This window comes from Frankliniella occidentalis, unplaced genomic scaffold (assembly GCF_000697945.3).
Source record: "Frankliniella occidentalis isolate FOCC.00 unplaced genomic scaffold, Focc_3.1 Scaffold79, whole genome shotgun sequence".
NCBI classification, from domain to species: Eukaryota; Metazoa; Arthropoda; class Insecta; order Thysanoptera; family Thripidae; genus Frankliniella; species Frankliniella occidentalis.
In genome coordinates this window covers 527,025-543,904 of record NW_026267209.1, presented here as the reverse complement: position 1 = coordinate 543,904, position 16,880 = coordinate 527,025, and the positions used below count along the sequence as shown (strand labels likewise).

General features: G+C 57.0%; 1 protein-coding gene across 1 annotated transcript in view; it reads left to right on the top strand.

Moving 5' to 3' along the window:
• The window catches only part of LOC127749690 (death-associated protein kinase related-like), a 145,733-nt gene extending 130,859 nt beyond the window's left edge, over positions 1 to 14,874 (top strand). Inside the window, exons 2-3 of the mRNA XM_052268909.1 lie at positions 10,750 to 10,962; positions 13,937 to 14,874. Of these exons, the coding sequence (XP_052124869.1) occupies positions 10,750 to 10,962; positions 13,937 to 14,192 (469 nt within the window). The 3' untranslated portion in view covers positions 14,193 to 14,874. The remainder of the gene's footprint in view (positions 1 to 10,749; positions 10,963 to 13,936) is intronic.
• The last annotated feature ends 2,006 nt before the right edge of the window (positions 14,875 to 16,880 follow it).

The window sequence follows — 16,880 nt, the reverse complement described above, 5'->3', positions numbered from 1 at the left end:
CCGGCGCAGAGGAACTTTAAACCGTCACCAAATTCATAGTTGTGGTCAAATCTCGCCAGAAACTCGGATTTCAATAGTTACTCTTTTGGACCTCGACTTGAACCGACTGTTGCAATTCGCTGAACGTCCTTTTCGACGGTAGAAGGGGCCAGGCTTGTTTACTTGAGCTAGGGTCAGGAAGCAAGAGGTCATCACAACAACACCGCGCCCGACCGAGCGCCCGACACAAAGGATCCAGCGGGCAAAACTTTTCACTGCGCGTCTCGCTGCGTGTGGATACCCAGCGGCATGTAAATGAGCTCCGAGACCGCGCGCCCCTGTCCTCCGGAAGGATTACCGGCCCACACCCCCGGCCACGGGGGCACAGCGCGGTTATAAACGGCTTGTCAATTCCGAGAGCGTTTTTCATTCAGTCCCCGCAGAACAATCCCGCACAAAGGGAGAAAAGAGCAGAGAAGGGGAGAGATAAAGGGGATGGGACGCGTGTTTCCCGAAACGAAGACTCGCGACGCATACGCCCCACTTTGTGGCGCTGCACCCACGAGACTGACGACACGGACGACAACACTCCTCGCATGGGGTGGCAGGCTTGCTGCACACCTACTCCCGGACGGGGGGACGAGGGGGGGGGGTGTAGTTTTCGCGAGGTGTAGGAGTTGCTCTCCAACCACCGGGCGGCGCTCTCTATGAACAACACGGGCTCATTTACATTCGTTCGACTTTATTGTCCCGCGGAGCAGGAGTGCACTGTGCTCCCTCTGCGCAACACACACACACACGCACACACACGCACGCACGTACGCACGCGCACGCCCACGCCCGCACGCACGCACGCATGCGGACACGCACAGACATGGCGGCCTACTACAACTTGCCGCTCGCTGCTCCTGGGAAGCCGACACTACTGTGCTGTACCTTGTGATGACGGGCCGGTGGCGGGCGGTACGGTGTGGGTCCAGTCCCATGGGCACTACTACTACCATGGGCACTACTACCATGGGCACTACTACCATGGGCACTACTACTACCATGGGCGAGCCCGCATGGGCGGCGGCTGCGGGGTGCAAGTGCAGGCCCGGCTGCTCTTGCGCCAAGCATCATCATCATCATCATTGTTGTCTGGTGCGCCAGGCGATATGTGCCGTGCGAAACGTTATGATACTAAACGTTTGTACCGCCGCGTTATAAAGAGCGTGTATCGTGTGCGTCCGTATATAAGTGCCCCGTGCCCGGCCACGCCTGGCAAATGTCAGAGTGCCGCTTTTGACATGTGTATGTCTCTCTCTCTCTCTATTTCTCTCAGCGTGTGGTGCTGACCGTGTGGCCTGGTCATCGGCAGCGGCATTGGAGGGAGAGGGAGAGGGAGAGGGGTGCAAAGAAATTACCGATGAGGTGTCAAAGTTAAAGTTGTGGAGTAGGATTGGGAACGTCGCACACAAATTCAACTTCCGTTGCTGCCCGCACTCCCGCACTTGTTGGAACTTGTGACGCACTCGAAAGTGTTGACTGTATACTATTTTTAGTACCCGCGACGTTCGCATACTTATTGGTTTCCCGTGTAAGGCGATAAGAGGGTCACAGCCGGTCACACGGAGCCCCTCCCCCCTCCTCACACCTTTCTCTCTCCCTCTCCCTCTCTCTCACCCTTTCACCCAACCTGCCTCTTTGTCGCTCTTGAGAGACACGCGTTGGTGCTACACGTGCGGGACGACACACCCCTCTCCACGTGCATCTCGTTGCGGCGGATATATGCTCACGGGGAAGGGGGAGGAATACTTGGGACCTGTGTGTGCCTGTGTGCATTCCTTGTCCCCGTAAGCCTCCGAGAAGCAGCCCCCCACCCCATCCTCCTTTCCTCTTCACCCACTAGGTGCTTTTGAGGTCGTTACCGTCGCAAACACACACGCGCCGCACCGCCAGGCATACTATATATCGATAGGAGTGTGCGTCGTTGGTCACCCCCGCACCCACTCCCCCACTTCCCTCTCCCCTCTCCCACCCATTTCCCGCACGCGCTAAAGAAACGTGCTAGAATGGACCATCGGCGTGCTCATAAGCTAAAGCCCCCCGCCTATACTTGCCACTCCACTTCCGAAGCTTACACCGCGAGGAAAAAAAAAATAAGAGGCGGTTTGAGAACTGCACCTTTCGATTTAACGTCCTGGTCGGTCCTGACGCGAGGTACAGCAACTATCCAAGGAACCATCTTTTACTCACTTTTGATGAATCCAAGTTCATATTATGATCATGATTTTGGTGTTGTGTTTACCAAACTGTAATTTTCAATTCAAACGGGATTATTTGCGTGTCTCTAGAAAAGGAACTGCTCTGGAATGATTGACACGTTTTATCTCGTTTTCGTGCATAGAACTGTCTAAATTACTTAGTTGTGGTACCCTATTCCCTAGGAAGAAATTTTCGTTGGTTCCAAGCGTTCATCTCTTGCAATGCAGTCCAGCAGAATCCTTTCTCCTTCGTGTTCCCTGTCCTTTCCCTTTCTGCCTGACCTGTGACGGACTTGCACGAGGTGCTGCAGCCAGCAGCAGCCCACGCGGCCGTCCCGCACGCGCCATGCAGCCCGCGGGCGGGGCGGGCGGGGCGGCCTGCGATGGCCGTGAATACTCCCGCGGACTTGGCCTACTTAGCCTCCCGCCCGCCGGCCGCCTGCCCCAGCCCAGCCCGGCACAGCCGGCACGGCCCGCCGGTGATTAAGCGGATCAACGCATACGTGACGGTCTTATCGTTCTCCGGAGCCCCGGCTCTGCGCGGCTCTGCTTCCGAACAAGCTGACTGACTGGCTGACGGACTGACTGGCCTGACTGACTGACTGCGACTGGGACTGACTATTTCTGGCTGTCCCTCTTACCTGGCACCTGGCTGACTGTTTTACCTGACTGAATGTCTTACCTGACGCTGACTGACTGACTGACTCACCTGACCGTTTTACCAGACTGAGTGTCTTACCTGACTGCTTTAACTGAATGAGTGTCCTTACCCTTACCTGACTGCTTTAACTGACTGAGTGTCCTTACCCTTACCTGACTGCTTTAACTGACTGACTGTCTAACAGTTAGAAGAAGTAAGACTCTTACTTCACTGTCTTACTCTGACTAACTGTCTTACTAGACTGAAGTGTCCGTACCTCACTGACTAGCTTGACTGACTGACGCAAAATCTCTGCCCCTCTCGCTCTCACTTTTTTCCTCTATCTCTCTCTCTCTCACATACGCGCGCGCGCTCGGGGGCAGCTTTGTGTGGCCTTTTCACCTTCGAGAGTGCAGTGAGTGAGTGCGAGTCTGTTGATCCGGCCTCAAAGATAGCGCGCCTATACTTTTACCTTCTGTGCAGCATAATGAGTTCCTCCTGAGGCGGGGAGGCACTGCAGGACACCGCAGGGCTCTGGAGGGAACTGCATGAGGGAACTGCAGGGAACTGCAGGAGAGCGCAGTGTGTGGCGGTGGACTCATGTTTGCATCCCTGTTTCCTGTTTCCCTTCTGGCAGCCTGCGGCGGGACCTGAGGCCGAGAAACCGATAGACACACATGCACCGTGAAGATGTACTGCATGTGCTGGCACAGCAATGATTGTGCTGAAAACATTTTACACGAGGGATTCGTTTTCTCTGCTGTACCGAATTTGTCAAGTTTGTCAAAATTGTAGCAGCGTAACCGTTCGCCAAATTTACCAACGCTCACACCTCATTTAGCTAACACACTTACTATTTTGCTCGAGGGGTGCCCAACTGAGGTAATCAGGTGTACACAGAGTAGGTAATCCCTTGTAATCACCGGTAATCATTGGTAATCGCCAGTAATCCTTGGTAATCGCCGGTAATCCTTGGTAATCGCCGGTAATCCTTGGTAATCACCGGTAATCCCTAGTAATCGCCGGTAATCCTTGGTAATCACCGGTAATCCCTAGTAATCGCCGGTAATCCCTGGTAATCACTAGGTAATCGTTGGTAATCACCAGGTAATCGTTGGTAATCATCGGGTAATCTTTGGTAATCACTAAGTAATCCAGCCAGGAAATTCCTGGAAATCTTTGGTAATTACTGGTAATCTTTGGTAATCACTGGTAATCTTTGAGAATCACTGGTAATCTTTGAGAATCACTGGTAATCTTTCGGAATCACTGGTAATCTGTGGTAATCAATGGCAATCTTTGGTAATCTCTGGTAATCTTTTGTCAGTGGTAATCTTCGGAAACCCTTGGTAATCATAGGTAACCCGTACGAAAAAGTTTAGTCCGGCATCAGTGCGTTTTCGGTCCGGAAAGAGTCCGCACCCCTGTGGACCAGTCCGCGTTCGATCCGTCGTGCACCGGACTAGTCCGCTTTTAGTACCCCCGGGCGTGCGGACTAGTCCGCTTTGAGGTCGCAGCGGCCGAGTGCGATGCCGGACCAGTACGCAGACAGTCCGTCCTCGGCGGACCAGTCCGCGGACAGTCCGCCCTCACCGGACCAGGTCGCTTTCAGTCCGCCCCATGACGGACTAGGTCGCTATCAGTCCTCCAACGGCGGACTACTGGCGGACCAGTCCGTCCTGAGTACCTACCGCAGCGGACCAGGTCGTTTTCAGTCCGCCCGGGAGCAGAGCACAGCACTGTTAAAAAGAAAGAATTGTCCGGAGCGAATCCCGATACAAGTTTACCATGCTGTAACTTTGGAAGTTATAGGAATTTTGATCTCAAATTTTATTTGGGACATCCAGACCCTATTTTAGTAGGGCCATTTTAATTTCATTGAAATCGAAGCAAATTTTTCTGCTAACTCGTAAACGGCTTGAGCTAGGTCAAAACAGACAGCGGATTTGGTTTCGCCTCGTTTCTAACACTCTAAAACCACTGTTCGATTTACCCGGCTGACCTGATATTTTACTTTATTTAGCGAGAATAAACATTAAACTTAGCACTTTTCCCAATCAATTTTGGCACGGTAGTGGTCAGCTGTGCTTCAGGTAGTCCGCTTTCAGTCTGCTCTACGTGCGGACCAGTCCGCGATCAGTCCGGTGAGGCGGGGATGCGCACCAAAAGCGGACTAGTCCCAGCCGGACTAGTCCGGCAAATAGGTCGGTTTTTGGTCGATCTGGCCTTTTTCGCGGACTAGTCCGCTCGCTTTTGCGGACTGATGACGGACTGTCCAGCCGGACTCTTTGCGGACCGAAAACGGACTGATGCCGGACTAAACTTTTTCGTACGGGAATCTTCGGTAATCTTTGGTAATCCTTGGTAATCGTCACTTTTTGGTAATCAGGTGTACACGATTTTTTAGAGTTGGGCACCCCTCGATTTTGCTTGCTTGCTTTATTTCCGCAAAACAACAACACGCGTTGTACGTCGTCGCACAGTGTCACTATATATATCGCGTTGACCTCAATACTATGTAAAAGCGTATCATCGCGCGCGGCTCCGCAGATTTTCAAATGCGCTTCCGCCAAGGAGACCTCCCCACCCCTTGCACACACCGCGCGGGCCGCTGCTTACCATCGCTACGCCATTTGCAAACTGATAAAGTTATTGCGGCGGCGTGGCGCCGCGTAGTGCCGCCGCCGCGTGGAAAAGGTCACGAGAGCGGCGGCGGCGCCGCGCGGCGTCTCCACGCGCAATGTAGGACGGCCCAGGGTTCCCATGAGCCCGGCTCCGCCCAGCCCCACCCCCGGCCCCACCGCCACGCAGCACTCACCGCGGAGGGTGACGTTTTGGCCGCGAGAAGGAGGCGGGAGGAAGGTTTATTCGCAATTAAGTCGGCCGCGTTTTCTTTGGCCGCGTCCACGAGCGCCTCCCCCCCCCCCTCTCCTCTCTCTCTGTCGCTATGATATGCGATAAGGGTGAAACGCTGGCCGTGTCACCGCCCGATAGACTCGCAGCCAGGTGGGGCGGGGCCAGGGGCGGGGCCTGGTGGAACACCCGAGGGGGAACGCCCGAGGGGGAGGGGAACACCCCGCTCGGCGCCGCGCTTCCGTATTCGCGGAGCGTTATAACGAGGATTTCGATGCGACGACGCCATGGTGCTGCGGCGGTCCTGATCCCGATGATGGCGTGGGCGTGGGGCCGCCGTTCCCAATGTTGTGGCGGCGGTGGTGTTCTCGATGGTGTGGGCGTTCCTGCAGGTCGTGCACTGCACCGCCGGCCGCCGCGGCCGATGTCTTCCTGCTGGCCGGCTCCCACATCAGATCGGTCCAAATCAGACGCGACATGGTTGGGTGGGGCGGGGAGGGGTGGGGTATGATCCCTTGGCAGAGCGGCTCCCTCACGACCCCGGCACGCAGCACCACTAGAGTGGCCTGCCAACATCTTGTCCAGCGGCGCGCTTCTCTGCAGGATGCGCGAGCGAATCAAGTCCACTCACCTGCGCCACGACGCGCCTGTTGTTTCCCAGTGATTATAAGACAAGTTTTCTTTTTTGTTGTTGTTTTTTTGCCCCTCAGAAAGTGTGTGGTCGCCGTGTCATTTGAACCCCGTGTCCTCCTAACGGGCTCGCACAAGACCCGCCCATCTGTCTGCCCATCGCGCCTCTGCCGCCCTCACCTCCCTCTCGCGTCAGCAGCAGCAGCAGCGGCCGTCCCGAGCTCGTCCGGTCCGACGGCAGCGCGGCGGCAGCCACTTTCAATCTTGATAAAAGCGAGTTTCAAAATCCGTTTGGCACGATCGTGACACGCGGGGCGTGTTTGCATGCGAGTCACACCCCGTGCCGGTGACACGGCGAGCGCCGGGGCCGCGGGACCGGGACGGGCCGGCCGGGAGGGACACCACATCACACTGCGCTGTGTGCTTTTTTCCTCTGCTTGTTCTCCTCCGTGAGATGTTCGCCGGGTGGGGCCGGGCGGGGCGGGCGAGGCGGGGGCAACTATCAGGACTTCCTCCTGGCAGCGGCCGCCCCGCCGATGGTGGTCGGGGCAGCGCGCTACAGTTGTGCAACTATCGATGATGCAGTGGTCGCCACCGGTGAAAAAGCGATGCCGCTGTCGCTGCCGCGGGGTCTCTTATCTGCCACTACTGCACCCCGCTGTCCCTCGCCATCCTCCCCTCCCTCCACTTCCTTCCCCCTTTCTCCCCCTCGCGCCTTTAATGCTGCTGGTTTGACCGGGATTGGAAAAAAAGGCGCCTGGAAAACGCCACGCGCGCGGCGGACTGCGCGCTTGTTTCAATAATTAGTTCCGGCCCGATATAACAAGATGCGATTGAAACTATATTATTGAACCCATGAGGCTATCCGCGTGGTGGTGGACTCCTATGGCGATTACAGAGAGGCGGGTGCAAGCAGGCTCCTAGCGTCCTCCTCCTCCTCGGCGGGGTGTGCCAACCGCACCGGATGCAGCGCGCGGTGGACCGGGAGCCTTGCCTCACACCGCCGCACCGCCACTTTGCAGGTGGACGTGAACGTCATCAACGGCGTCCTCGTCCTCGTGGCGGTGCACTGGGCTGGACGTGTTGGTGTCGCGTAAAGGCGATGAAAAACGGGGAACGATTTTGGTCAAAATCGAGGAGGCGCGGGGTGTCAAACGACACCGGCTATGGGCCGTCGGCGGCGTCCGGCACGGTCGGGTCAGCCAACCTACCGACCGGCGGCGCCAGCGCGTCCCCCTGGCTGGTTGTGCAAGGCCGATATGCTTGGCACGGTTGGCACCACTACCTGAAACAGGAAGCTGCCGCCGCCGCCGCCGGCGCGCGGATACGTCTCGTTTTCACCCCGCGAGGTTGGCAGTCGGCCGCGCGCGACAACCAGGGCGAGAGGGAAATAAAAGAGAATGAACGACACGTGCTTCAGGGTGTGTGAGCCACTTCGAGTAAACTCGTTTTTGTCCCCTCGTATATATTTTATGTAACTGCGTAACAACGGTGATGTTTCTAGTGTCAAAGCGGACGATGCAGTCATATTCGACCTAGCCTAAAACCCTTTTAACGACTCACTGCAATTCCCTTCAAATAAATGCTTTTACTGTTTATACTTACTCTTACACAATTTTAACGCACGAATCGCGTGCGCCACTATGAACCAACAGTGTAATTGTACTTTCGAATCTTTACATACCCAGAGAACCATTTATTTGATAATACTAAATCAGGGTTGTAAGAACCAAAATGATATCCTAAAACCGACTAAAATTGAGTAACCCCATTTTCAACTAAATATGGTCACATATCAATCATATCAAGTCAGGTGGACTAAATTATTTCATCGCCACAGATAAATTTTGGTCCCCAGAGCTTAAATTTCGTCGGTTTTGAATTTGATTCTCTGGACTAAACGGTCTTCTGGGTGTAATAAGTTCATGTTGATGACACGGCTGCTCTACATCGTCGTGCCCACCTTGCAGGGGCGTGAGGGTGTTGAACCCATCCTGGCTCCGCGGGCTCCGCGGGCCGGCGCGCCTCCCCGCCCGACCCGCTGCAGGCGGGCCCCTATCACGCGTGATTACGAGACGGAAGCTGCTGCTGTAGCTGCTGCAGCGCGGGGGAGACCCTTTTCAGTCTGGCGGGCCAAAGGGAAAGGGGAGAGGGGGGAAGGAGGGGGGTCCTCAAAGGAAATGATTTCATCAACTCGGGTGCGTTTGCGCTCGCCATGCAGTCCAGCCTGGCCTGGAGGTTCGAGGACACGAATTGGGGGGCGGGAGAGGGGGACGAAACACGACGGCGGCCGTGCAGTATGAATCTACTACGATCCAAAATTAATACAACAACATTCTTTGCCGTTAGGTGATGGTAGTTTGTTTTTTGTGATACACGAGAAGACTGTAGTGAAATTATCATTTTTGTCGTTTTTGTTGTTTTTGTTTGTTTTTATGCGGCAGGGTTTATTTGAAAGTATCTCTGACCTTTAGCATCTCCCGCGATCCCATATGGCCATTTTACGCGTGTTAGCTGCTTATGCCGGTGCTGCCTCTCGGGTTTGAAGCCGTTGGATCTGGTCACCCACCTTCTGATCCGCCCCTAAGCCCCGCCCCGCGAGCCGGGCCGCGGCGGCGTGGCATTGCGAGTGACGGCGCGGCTAGTCAGCCGCCTCATTGAGCTGTTGGGGGTCGCCGGCTCCCTCAGCCGTATTTACGTTCACATTTAATCGCCTTATATATTCGCCCGAGCCTCGTGGTGGCCACCCACTGCAGTGCCGCCGCCCGCACTGCGCGAGTACACGACAGTAATAACTGCTGCTGCTCTGAAGCGCGCGACATCATGAATGTCTAATGACGAGAAGTAGCTTTGCGCAAACACGTTTTGACTGAATTACAATAACGTTTTAACACTTTTAGTTCTCTTAAGCGCCTTATTGCACATGCAAACGCACCAAACTCAACATTTTTCTGAACCCTGCAAAGGTGCAGTGTGATGGTTTGTGTGAAAACTTGAAATCACCGTTTCATCCATTAGTAAGAAATCCGCCCTGCTGCTATACTTCTCGAAGCCTAACGCTTCTAATGATGCTTCTACTCGTCGCACACCGCGCTGCTGTTTGACCCGTTACGTCCTGCGGCGCGTTGGCCAATGGGCGCTGCAGTGGGGGCGCCCCGGATCTGGACTGTATATGCCTCCGGATTTGATTGGCTGCCGGCGTACGACGCGCGGAAGGCCTGGCTGGATAAGGATGGATGGATGGATCGGGCGCCAAGTGTGAATGGTGCCAACACCAAGGGTTGCGGAGCAAAAGGAGCACGATGGAGCAGGGAGGGGGTATGAAAAATGAATGTTTGGTTTGAAAGGGATAATAAGAAAAGGAATAATAAAAAAAGAAATGATGGTCCATTGCTGGAGGCTTGGCAGGTGGACCAGCCCCCCAAAGCCCTCCGCTGCTCGCACCAAAGTACTTTGACCTGATTCCTCCGCGCTCCCCTCCCTGCCCTACCCTAACAACAACGTAAAGGTGCGTGTAATTTTCGAGGCCCGGGTCATAACTCGGCTTTGGACCTGGTCGTAACGCCGTGGCCGCGAACCTCCTCCTCCTCGCGCCGCCCCCCGCGCCGCCCCCCGCGCCGCCCCCGGCCGCCCCTGGCCGTCCGCCCCAGTCTGCTGTTTGTCACGCTTTGTGATGGGCTAGACTTTTATTGTTCCCGTTTAGCGGGTCCGCCCGCTCAGCTCAGCTCCGCTCCGCCGCGCCGCCACCGCTCTTCTTGCGATGCGATGCCTTTAATTCACGGACTCATAATTATTAAACGTTGGCCGTCGGCCATAACTCCCTCGTTTGGTTATGGGGGTCGGGACTCCTCTTCTGGCCGCCGCCGCCGCCGCCGCTGCTTCTGCCCGGCTCGGATTGACCGCGTTGGGGAGGGCGGTGGGGGTACTGGAGGAGGAGGAAGAAGAAGAGGGGGTCTCATTTGGAAGTTAAATGCGCTGCGATTACGGCAATCGACTTCACTTATCGCAGTGACGCGACGGAAAGGACCACCAGGGCACTGGGGCTGAGCGGGGGAAATATGATACTCGCGTGCAAGCCAGCCAGCGGCTGCAGCGGGGCCTGCAGGCCGCTCCAGAGAACCCCCGCACGACCCGGGTCAGACTTGAAAAAAAATATATACATAAATACAAAAAAATAAGTTTATGTTGCACATTTTGTTTTTCTTTTGCACCCGCTTGTGTTTGTTGACAGTCATTGCCGCAGGTTGTGCGCCAAGTACTTTATGTAGTATTCCCTTTTACCCGAAAGGCTGTACTTTGCACCTGTGGGCCCATGATAATTTTTTTTGCAATGTTTCTGTCTTGCATCTTTTTGCACATGTTCCTTCAAAGTGTCTAATACATTCTCCTTTTTTTCCGCAGGGGGAAGTACGCGACGGTGCGGCGGTGTCGTTGCCGGCGCACGGGCCAGCAGTTCGCCGCCAAGGTGGTCCGCAAGCGGCGGCGCTCGGCCGACCTGCGCGCCGAGATCCTGCACGAGGTGGCCGTGCTGGACGCATGTCGGGGCTGCCCGCGGATAGTGCGCCTGCACAGCGTGTTCGAGTCGCACAGCGACATGGTGCTGCTGCTCGAGCTGTGAGTATATCATCATCATGCTCATCATCATGATTACCATCATTAAAATCACCATCATGAGGTGAACAGTCCGAGTTTTTGAGGGAAAAGGGAAAACTTTAAATATAACCTCCATAATTTGCCTCCAATTTTGAGGAAGTCTCCTTAAAAAATGTGGGAATTCCCTTAAAATCTTGTATGAAATATCCCTGAAGTACAAGAGGTTTTCCACAAATTATTGCAGGAGTTCCTCCAAGTTTTCCCTTTTTCCTCAAAAATCCGACATTGTTTTTACCATGACACACTATGGTGAGAAAAATTGTCCTCGAAATGAAACGCTCGTGGCTTCTTTTTTTATTATTCCTAAACATCAAGTCAACATCACTTTTTCCATTGACCACTATCTGGAGCTGCCAGAGAAATTTTAAGACTACTTTTATTTAAGTAGCTCATATTTTCCTCGTTTCCAACACAAAATTTAGGACCCACAGCTCTCGAACAAAACAAGAAAACTAATCAATTGTTTCTAAATTTCTGAATTTAAAACACGACGTTTGTTACAATCACGACAGTTTAGTCTTCATTCTGTGCCCCCCCCCCCCCCCAAACACGATACAACCGAACTCACACGCGCACGCACGTGTCCGTCCCGTCCGCTGATCTCGCCTTTGTGAATTTGAATCTCGCTCCGGCCGGTGGGCTCGCTAGGAAGAGGATAAGTAAGTCAGCTTCGGGTGGGCGTGTGGTGGGGCGTGGCGGGGCGTGGCGGGGCGTGGCGGGGCTGGCGGGCAGGTGCTCGGCGCTCCCTGATGGAGTGGCTCACCGCCACGCCGACCGTGATGGAGTATACTGCTTCGCCTGTGTGGATTACCCACGATGGCCTTTCCCTTATCCCCGCCGGCGGCCCGGCCCGGCCCTCATCCGCACTCTGCTTATCCGACCCTATATGCCCCGCACAATAGAGTGCGCGCTTGGGGGTCGGGTTATCGGTATACTACTCGCCCGCCCTGCCCCGCACAACCATCCACCACGCCCCCTGGAACTGCCTGGAAACACCCCCTCGGGCGAACCTGTAACCTTGAATCCGCGCGCCGTCGAGTCGTCGGAGCGCGAACAGGGCCACGGGCAGCAGCGCAGCGCTGCGTGGCTCAGGCAGACGAGACGAGCCTTTGTCGGTTTACGACAACGTCACTCTCGCGCCATCTCTCCGGGAGGTATTTGGGAGAGTCCGTCATGTTCGATCGTGCTGGCGGGGCGGGGCGGGGCGGGGCGGCCGGTCCCCCAGCCAAGTCCCCCTATGTTGGAGACCCGCGTGCGTGGCAGGGCAGGGCTGGGAGCCGCAGGGCTATTGGTGGGGCCGCTCGCACACCCAAACACTCACTAACACACACACATACGCGCCGAGTTGGTTGTTGGTTTGCATCCTCTCCTGGCGGTGGCCCTGCAAGTGGGTCACGCGAGAAGTAAGACAATGTGTAAAAGTTTAACTGCGAGTGGACCACGCCGGGCCGGCGGGCAGGCCGGCGGCGCAAGGTGAGCGTCGTGCCGCCAGCCCCGCCAGCCCGACTCTAAAGGGCGGCCCCGCCGGCCCCGCGCCGCCCCACCCGGGCTGGCAGCCGCGGGAGGAGCCTTTAGCGCGTTAATTTGTTTGAGCTCTCTCCACGCGCGGTGCGGCCAAATCCCAAGAGTATGGTAGTTGTAAGAGCCGCAGTGCCAGCTGCGCGAGTGGGAATGTGGCCGGTATAGTGCCACTATAGTGCTGATAACAACCATCACACAATAATTAGTCCCATTTGGCGGGAGTCGGAAAAGTGTGGTTGGTGGAGAGGGGACCATCATCCGACTCATTTGGGTGCGAGGAGACGGATTGGCGATGGTACAGGTTTGCATGGAGGTAGCTGCGTCCATCCTGAAGCAGCTGTCCTACAGTGCTCTTGTCAGACGGCCTCGTGTCGCTTCGTCTGAGAAGGCGCCTGGCAGGTATGCGCGCCTGTTGAGCTCCGCTCCGCGCCGGGTGGCCTACCGAGCCAGGCGCCACGCAGCGCAGCGCTCTCAGTGGGACGGCAGGCGAGGCGCTTCGCTCGGGGGGGGGGGCGCCTGGCAGGTAGGCATGCCTGTTGAGCTCCGCTCCGCGCCGGGTGGCCTACCGAGCCAGGCGCCACGCAGCGCAGCGCTCTCAGTGGGACGGCAGGCGAGGCGCTTCGCTCGGGGGGGGGGGCGCCTGGCAGGTATGCGCGCCTGTTGAGCTCCGCTCCGCGCCGGGTGGCCTACCGAGCCAGGCGCCTCGCAGCACATCGCTCTCAGTGGGCCGGCAGGCAAGGCGCTCCGCTCGGGGGGGGGGCGCCTGGCAGGTAGGCATGCCTGTTGAGCTCCGCTCCGCGCCGGGTGGCCTACCGAGCCAGGCGCCTCGCAGCGCATCGCTCTCAGCCGGCGGCGGCCGGCTGGCGGGTGCTCTCACCTCCGCTCGGGGGGGCACCTGGCAGGTAGGCATGCCTGTTGAGCTCCGCGTCACACCGGGCGGCCTATCCAGGCAGGCGGTCGTCGCGGCCGCGGGGCCTCGAGTAGGAAGGTCCTCTAGCTGGCCAGGACGGGGCAGAAAGGGCATTTAGCTGCCGTGGCTTTCAATCCAATTCATACATTAAAAATTTAAAATTAGTTCTCCAGGCCGTCCAACAGGGTAACTTGGGAGGCACGAGGCGGCCGGATTTGGATCGCGGACCCGCGGTGTGTGTGTGTGTGTAGCTCATCGCAGCGTCGGTGACGTCATCCCACCACGGGGGCTCACAATTAGAGAGCTATTGAGGAGCTGGGGCCGCCCACTGTCCGCACACACACGCACATCCACACACTCACAAACACCTCACCAAGAGTCTTAGTTTGCGAAGAGCGCGTCGCTGGCGACGCCTCGAATAAATAATAGCGTTTTCTTTCACCGCGCGCGACATTGCAACAACAAATAATTGAAACGACTTGTTTTTTCTTTCTTCCCCGCCAGGGCGGCCGGCGGCGAGCTGCAGATGGTCCTGGACCGCGACGAGGTGCCCGAGGAGCGCGAGGTGGCGCGGCTCATGCGGCAGATCCTGCACGGCCTCATCTACCTGCACGACATCAACGTGGCGCACCTGGACCTCAAGGTGAGTAGCAGGCCGCACAGCCTGGCGCAGTATTTTAAAGAAAGTTTTCAAAAATGTCTAAATTTTCTTCAGGCCTTCAAAGCTTTTTTCTTACTCTCAAAAAAAATTCTGATTTAAAAACGAAAAGATTTTGAAAATCTTCCATTTTTTTCGGAATTTTTGGGAGCTTTAAAATCCTTAGAGGCACCGGCGCGGCCTCCACGGCCTGCTTTACCTCCGAATAACCATTTCCCCGCCCAACCTCTCAAGTGGGCTCGAATGATGCCCCAGACGACGTTTGTCCCGCTAGTCGTTTTATGGCTCCATCCGATCCCGATCGGCCGCTAGCTGCACGAGCGTCTGTCTGCAGCGTGTGTTTGCAGGTCCACGGCGCCTCCTCGGGCCCCACCGGCCGCGCCGAGTGGGACTCGAGCCACTCGAGCTTGGGGGGGATGAGGCTGCAATTGCGGCACATTTATTTAATTTTTTTGAACGCGGCGATTCGATGACCTTTGGCTAAAGAAATCATCGATGCACTGTGTGGGTGAACTCGGGTGGTGACCCGAGTTTCAGTGAACCTCGATGAAAGTACGTCGATGAGAATTATAACAGTTGGCTTTGCGGCGCACTTCGTCAAAAAAAAAAGAGTACGCTCTTTATTTTTCGAAGCTTCATCTCCCGCTATTTCCCCTCGCGACAGGGCCCGAGGCCCTTCTTGATTGGTCTTGATCCCGCCTGTCAGTCTGCGTGGGGAGGGGTCGAGCTTTGGGGTGCACGGTGTGTGAAGGCGAGACTGTTGTTGTGGTACAGGAGGGGGAGCCGCTGCCGCTGGCCGGCTGCAGTGGGGTAGGCCAGGGCAACAGGGCAGGGCAGGGCAGGGCAGGGCAGGGCAGGGCAGGGCAGGGCAGGGCAGGGCAGTGCAGTGCAGGGCAGGGCAGGGCAGGGCAGGGCAGGGCAGGGCAGGGCAACAGGGCAGGGCAACAGGGCAGGGCATGGCAGGGCAGGGCAGGGTCGCGGTTGGGGCAGCAGGAGCCGCTGCTCTTCCGGCCGGCTATCTCCCATAGAGTGCGTGCGCAGCGCGCGAAGCTCACGCCATACGCACTATCGCGCCCAGCTGCGCGCGCAGCTCGGCGTGGGAGACGCGTTCACGCCGCAGAAACGCTGCCGCTGCTGCTGCTGCTTGCTGCTGATGTTTGGCATTTCGACCAAAAATGTTCTTCCGTCGCGGTGGTGGTGGGACTTGGGTTGTACTGCGCATCACCACCGTCCGTCCACCGTGTCAGCAACTCCCCATGGTCGTCTCTGTATCTGGCTGGGCGGGGCCGCCTATGCCTGCCTGGCCTGACCGTTGCACAACTCGTTCGGTCTATTGAATGGATTTAATGCCACCACTGTGCTGCTGCGGCTGCTACTACCACTACTCCTCTTTGCCGCTCTGGGCGGTACTTGGGGGACTGCCTCCCCCCTCCCGCACCGAACGCACCTCAAAGGGACCACGCACCGAGGCGTCGACGACCATAGAGGAGAGGACGGACAGGTGTGATTGGCAACTCTAGCGTGCTTGTGCTAGTCTGTGTTCGTACAGGTTGCCGCTGTGTGTGTGTGTTTGGGGCGTGCACGTTAACCATTGCAGCACCGTTTAACATGCATATCGTCTGACGCAGACAGACAGAGAGACAACCAGTATATTTTACCGAGGGGGTGCGGTGCGGATGGGTGGGCGGGGTCATCAGCGCTCATCATGGACCATCACGATCATCCGCATCCTCGCCACCAGCAGCGGCAGCAGTAGCGGCAGCAGCAGCAGCAGCGCCCGATACGCCTCGCCTTGCACGATGCGCGTCGAATGAGCCGGAGGAGGAGGGGGAGGAGGGAGAAGGAGGAGGGGGTGCACCGCGTTGATTAGGACGGCGTCGGCGCACGCGCGGGGTCCGCGGGGTCCGCGACGACGGGCGCGGTGCACGAGGCGTTTGATTTGCGATCTGTTCCCTCCCCCTCCCCTCCCCTCCCCTTTCTCCCCCGCCCCCTCCCCCTCATCAGTTGTTGTGCTCTTCCCCCAGGGGAGCAGGCGATCGGCCAGACGGCCTGTATGGGCCAGCGAGGGGTTGATGGTTTGCACTGCTGCAGTGTGTCGCCACTACTGTGTTGACTCAAGATTAACGCAAACAATTTATGCGTGCGTGTGTGTGTGTGTGCGAGTGCCTGGGTGGGGAAGGGGGAGCTGCCCTGCACTGTCCTCCTGGGGTGCTGCTGGAGGAGGGGTTGCCTTTGCCGCTCTTGGCCTACACATCATCTTTTGGAGGTGCTTCTATGGCCTGCACCCCGCGGCCTTGTGGTCCCGCCGTGGCCAGTGCTGGCGTCTTCCTCGTGAGCAGGAGCAGCCACCCACTCCGGCGACAGAAATTCTTCCCCCTCGAATTCTTCCCGATCCGCAAAAACCTCGATATAAAGCGCGAAGGAAATCTGAAATCCTATGTCTCCTCTCTCTGTCTCTGCTAGTCGCACTCGATTCGGCGGCGCGCCGGGTTCGAAGTTTGGCTGTCTGTTCAGCTTTAGGCTCTGAGCTGCGATACACCTGACCTCGATCCTAGCCGGTAGAAGGTGTAGAGGGTAGGGGGGGGGTCTGCCGCGGGGCGAGACCCTCGATCCACGCGCCCTGATCGTATTCGCAACGACTAACCGCGGCGGCCTCGCGAGGCCTGGATCAGCAGCGGCGCGGGGTCCGCTGTGTGATATTTGGATCAGCTGTTATATTGCTTGTGGAAGGAACCGGAGCGGGAGGAGGGGCACGGGAATGAAAAGGGAAAAAAAAGAAAATAATAAAAC